This window comes from Nanorana parkeri, unplaced genomic scaffold (genome assembly GCF_000935625.1).
Source record: "Nanorana parkeri isolate BGI_ZX_2015 unplaced genomic scaffold, ASM93562v1 scaffold269, whole genome shotgun sequence".
NCBI classification, from domain to species: Eukaryota; Metazoa; Chordata; class Amphibia; order Anura; family Dicroglossidae; genus Nanorana; species Nanorana parkeri.
The window spans coordinates 1,059,051-1,064,782 of NW_017306537.1; the positions used below are offsets into that span (position 1 = coordinate 1,059,051).

At 42.2% G+C, this 5,732-nt stretch overlaps 1 protein-coding gene across 2 annotated transcripts in view; it reads right to left on the minus strand.

The window, feature by feature from the left end:
- Nucleotides 1–1,450: 1,450 nt before the first annotated feature.
- Nucleotides 1,451–5,732, minus strand: part of BAZ1B (bromodomain adjacent to zinc finger domain 1B) — a 36,525-nt gene continuing 32,243 nt past the window's right edge. For both annotated transcript variants that reach the window (XM_018557142.1, XM_018557141.1), the window contains exons 17-19: nucleotides 3,543–3,691; nucleotides 2,900–3,003; nucleotides 1,451–2,711 (exon numbers count right to left, since the gene is read on the minus strand). In XM_018557142.1, coding sequence (XP_018412644.1) covers nucleotides 2,381–2,711; nucleotides 2,900–3,003; nucleotides 3,543–3,691 — 584 coding nt within the window. In that variant the 3' untranslated portion in view covers nucleotides 1,451–2,380. The remainder of the gene's footprint in view (nucleotides 2,712–2,899; nucleotides 3,004–3,542; nucleotides 3,692–5,732) is intronic.

The window sequence follows — 5,732 nt, forward strand, 5'->3', positions numbered from 1 at the left end:
CTGGTATGCGCTATGATTTCCACTTTGTCCTTTGCATGAGCAATACAATTAAGAAGAGGACTGCTACAGCCAACTAAAGGGGGAGCGAAGCAAACTACAAAGCAAGTAAACAGATTGCGCACTCTTAATCAGACCTTTTGAGAAAGCTGTTGGGAGTGGGGTTCACATGTGGAATAGTGGAAACCTTTCATTAATTGTACAGCTGTTGGGACTTAATTGTTATTTAATAAGGATGGTTGAAGAGACAGATTTATTTGCTATATACTATATTTATATTGGATAGATAAATTTACACATTTATGTTCGCATTTATTTTAGTGTGAAGATACACTCGCAAGGAAAACATTTTAGAGTGATATTGCCTTCCTCACATTGTTTTGTGTTTCACACTTGTTTATTGCTTTTTTTTTCTTCTATGCAAAGTGAAATATACCGCGTTTCCCCCAAAATAAGACATATTTATATTTGTTTTTGGCGCCAAAAAACACACTAGGTCTTATTTTCTTTTTTTAATGTACAACTATCCACACTTATTCATGTACAAAAATATGGCAATCAGGGGTGCCACACCTTTCCAAGAGCAATATGCAATCGCTGGCCAGAATAAGCAAAGCGCACTTTCACTATCTATTCCTCACAGGCGGAGTGCATTTGGTATCACTCTGCCTGTGACAGGAGCCAGCGCTATAAAGGGGGCATCGGCTTATGCGGCTCTGCTCCCTCCGGTGCCGTCTTGCTTCCTCTAGCGCTGGCTTTGTTGTCACCGCCGATTTCTCTCCTGCGGCTCTTCAAGTTCCCCCTTATGCCACCACCAAAAACCACTTATGCATGATGGGATAAGGAGGGGTTACACCTGGCTGGCCAACAGCTTGATTGCCAGTGTTTTATTGCTCTACTGTAGCATAACTCAAAAGTCCAATAATTACAATATTACCGTGTCCCTTAATGAAGTAGGATTTTTGTACCCACCATAAAAAGTTTCCTGCTAGTCCACACACCATCTCAGAAATGGAGTTCCGATTAAAACCCAAGGGCTTGACCTGTGACTTAAGGAATAAGCCCCACCCACAATTGCCCCATCAAATGAGGTCACCCGCATGATCCACTAAGGAATACATAGGACAAGACAGATTCCACATTCAAGCGGATGTTAAAAGAAAACCAGTTCAGAGGGTTGCTCGGAGAAGGCTTTACTGACTTAAGACAACAGGCACCTTGTGGTACCGGCTCTTAGGTCTTGTAGAGTTTAAAAACGACAGAGGATTGCATTAAGCATTGACAGGGTACCTATGCTCAGAGAGCTTTTTCACTGGCCTGTTCACAGCAGGAACCTCTTCTGCAACCCAGTACTAGTGTGACATTCTAAGTCGTTTACATCGACGCCTGCTGAACACTGTGTTTGCACAAACTATTAAGAAAATTAGCTAAATTAAATGTCCGACAAGCTGTGTGGTTCCTTCTGTTTTAATAATAATAAAGGCAAACACTTGTTTCATATAAATTGTACTGTACATGTGCCAAACCCAGACAAAGTCTCCCTTTATACAAGATCACAAGCAAACATTTATTAACTAGAAAAAGGGAAAAAGTCAGTACAAAAAAATGCACAAAAGTGACAGTTGGATACCTGTGTCGGCAGAGGAAGATTTTAAAAATAAAAAAGGAAAATCCTTCTTTGAGGGAGGGCATCATAGGTCATCTTCCATTCTGTCAGTCCTTGCTGGTAGCATATGTATAGAGGCAGGCAAAGTTGGAGGTGCTGGTGAGTTTTTTTTTCTCTATTTAGGTTTTTCCAGCTTCAGAGGTGCCTCCCTGTTGGTGTTTTATGCATTTGGGGCACATTTAAATAAGCAATTGGCATAACTTCTAAACACAGTAGGGTGTGGGATTTCTGACATCCCTTAAAAAATTAATGTTTTTAAGTCCTGGAGCGTGGACGTTAGAAACTGCCAGCAGTGCAGGAGTTTCAGAGGTCATTTCTTGCAGAACCCACAACACTGAATGTCACTTTTTAAATCCTCCCCTGGTTGAACACCATTAAGTGCCTTGACAGGAGTGTGCGCAGCATTACCACAATATATTAGGCAGCAGCCATTGAAGAGTGTAGTAGGGTAGCATAATTTAATAAATACTACACTAATCAAGGTACTCTTGGCTGCAGCACACATCCAAAGTGGGAAAAACAGAATGGGGAGGGAAAGGGAAAAACAAAAAAACAAAAATAGCCGCACGTCCAAATATTTAAGGGGCCTCTCAATCATGATTGATATAATCCTCAAAGCATGTTTGGTCTCTAAAAAAGGGGTAAACTTCCAGTTCTGTCCCCATGACCCTCTCTCTCAAACCCATCTCCTATCCTCCCTCGTTTTTAGTTAGGTCTTCATTTCTTTCGCTTGCGCCCCCGGCCATTGCTTTCTGGTTCAGGTTCAGGAGCCTGACGCTTACGATGTCTTCTCTGGTACATGTGTCCTGGAAGGTGTTTGCTGAGGAGGTCCCTTGCGCACTGCTCCGATTTCTCTAAACAGGATAATTGCTGGGATTCTGGCTTGTAGTACAGCTCGGCGTTTCCAAATACAAGTTTCAGGTCATTAAAGAACTCCTGAACGGTCTGATAGTTGCCACAGGAACACTTGCTTTGCATTGTCTGGAAGTCCATAGGGGTGGTTACCATTTCTAAATAGTTTTCATCCTCATCCGTATTAACTGGTTCCCTGAAAAGCAACACATTCAATGTCAATTAGGAGATGTATGTGTTGTATCTATCCATCTATAAATCTACCCATCTCAAGGTCTGGTCTGCTACAAAAACACCAAAAGTTACACTTTAAGTAAACTATAACTCTTAGCATGCTGAGCTCCCCCTCCCAGGTATTAAAGCCGTTACAGTTTGTACACTTACCTGAAAGGCCAGCTAAATCGGTATTTTATGAGTTTACATAAAATCTCTTCACACTTTTGGAGCTCCTGGTTCTGGCGACGGGAACCTGTCTTGCTGCGACGTATCTGGAAGGTGAAGCAAATCGTCAAATTAATGGATATACACATTTAAAAGGGGAACACACATCAGGAAAGGAGTAATGGAGCTGCCATTGCAGACTTGCTTATTATGTGTAAAGACTGCCAGCTAGACACTTTCTTCATTAGGCAATATGGAGAAAAATCTTTGCATTTACAACAGGTCGCAATCTGCCAAATTGGAATCACAGCTCCCAGCAAAGCCTGTGGCCCTTGGACAAGGTTGCCTGCTGATCTAACATTTGCACTCGCAATTGAAGTTAGCCATCTGATTTTAACTGACATTTCCTAAATAAGAGCTATAATTAAAATGTTTTTAAAAATGTGAAATCATACAAGCTCCACCCCAAGCTTAAAATCACCAATAGTTTAAAGCTAAAATGAAACATGACAAAGATGAACAGTCTGGATTCACATGTGTATAATCCAGTTTTATGTTTTTCAATATAAAAAAAAAAAAACAACAAAAAACACCTTCAAAGCATACACCTCAATGCACACTAACCAAAATGAAAAAAGTTTCTTACCACTTCCTCCACATCTGCTCCATTTTCTGATGGCGCTTGCTGTCGAGAGGATCGTGAGGCTTGTAGATGCTTGGTTGGTGGGCGCCCACGCCCACGTTTGACTGGCTGAAGTTTGCTTGCTTTTCCTTTAGCAGCTTTGTAAGAACGCACTAAAGAAAAAAGTGGTAAAGGTCAATATTTAGGTACAATATAGCAAGGTGGCTGGAGAGTTAGGATGAACAGAACTGTCCAAATTATAGCATGATAGGCGAGTGCCCCACCATTTCAGTATCCAAATCTTATGATTTGCCCAAGGAGGTGAAAGCATTCAAAAGTATTTACCATCACCAACACTCCATGGCACTAAAGGATACCTAGGATTCGTAAAGGTGATCAAAACACCTTCAATATACGGTTTACTTGTCATTTCTGTAAAAAATAAATGTAAAGGCTAAAAGGAAATGCATTTCCCAAACACCCGGCTGACTAGTTAAGAGGTTTGTTTTTTTGAGACCATGTAAAACAAATCTCAAGGACACACAATCTTTGTAGTGGATGGGAAAGTACAAGCTTCCATAAACTGAAGGACTTCTCTGCAGTGGACAACTGGAAAAAGAAAAAAACCCACACATTTGTTCCCTACATCATCCCCCTCCTGACTTAAAGGCTGTGATACAGCTGCTGTCGGTGAGAGATGAGCAGAGCACAAAACAAAAAAAGAGGGCCACACAGCAGGATCTCACAGTTGCCAAGTTAATCAGCGGGAACTTAACCAACGCGAGGTAGGAGGCAAACACGTGTCGTATTACTACTATACGAGCTAAACGCTGAACTTTACCGCCTGCTGCCTCTCTGTAACTGCATTCTCCAAAGGGGCGGCTGTCACTGGCCCTGAAATGATGATCCTGTTCGATCCCGGTGCTTTCATCTTAATGTCCCACACAAACGTGTCTCTTGTAAATGAAACTGCGGCCGACAGCATGTTGTGCAGGCAGTTTCTGTGTGCTAGGGCCAACAAGCCCCCATTCTATGAAGTCCCAGAGGGTTACAAGGCTTATTGGCTGTATTAACTCTTTACCATTAAAACCCACTATAAGTTCTGAAAGCCGAATCAAATAGTTAACACCACGGTGCACCAAGGTAGCTAGTGGGGGTACTCCTCAGAAAAGGCTTAAATGCAATGAGAGTTTAAACTCATTATATATTTTTGTAATAAAAGGAACTGTGCATTTTTTGGAAACCTTAAAAATGCTTCAACACTCCAAAAGAGTGGGACAGAAGAAAAATGGAACACTAACACTTCCACCACTTAATCTGCCCGCAGAGCTGACAATCATTAAGAGCAAATATAATAGAGCAGCAACAACACTGAACAGTACTTATTTTATTTCTACATATTGACAGGGAACCTGTCACGATGGTAGTTACCCGTCATGACCAAAGGTCTTTTCCATCGCCCAAATATCAAAGCTACAGAACAGTCCTGCACAACCTCTCCCAATCCCAGCCTGCCTCAGTTTTATAGTAAAACATAAAAAAGTGGAGGGCCCTGTGTCGGGTCATGTACTCCAAGAAACAGATTTTACACAAGACAAAATTCAGTTTTCTTGCTCATATACAAGGAGTTGAATTTTTTAACCACTGGGACATCCAAAAGCAGCTTCATAGAGGGTAGGGCAACACAGCAAACAAACTTAAGCAATGAATGGCAGGACACTGATGGACTCTAAACTTACAGCCCCCTGCACACAATTTAACTTGTACAAATGCTAGTAAAGCTCTTATCACACCAAGAATTTAGACTCCTGCCTAAGAAATAGGATTGTGTGCCAGGGCTGTAAGCTTGGGGTCCACCAGTTTCCGGTTTATTGCTAAAGCCCTGAGGAAGGGGGATTCCCGACTCCCCCTGAAACACATTAGCTGCGCATATCTTCTTGTTGTCATTTGTGAAGCCAATAAAGCCCCTCCATCTGGTCCATTGCCTCATTCCCACCCACCCCTGGTTAAGGTGGAAGGCAGGCAGGCAGTCTAGGGAGAAAGGAGGCCTAGGCTAAACCTATATCTTTGTGGAGGACTAGAAATGGTTCCTTGCAGGTCTAGTTCGCCAATTCAGAAACACTCCCAGCAGAAGTGATGGCAACCAGGAGGGCCACCTTAAGGTCAGAGGGATATCGGAGTAGTTCAAAGGGAGGCTTCTGAAGTGCCAACAAT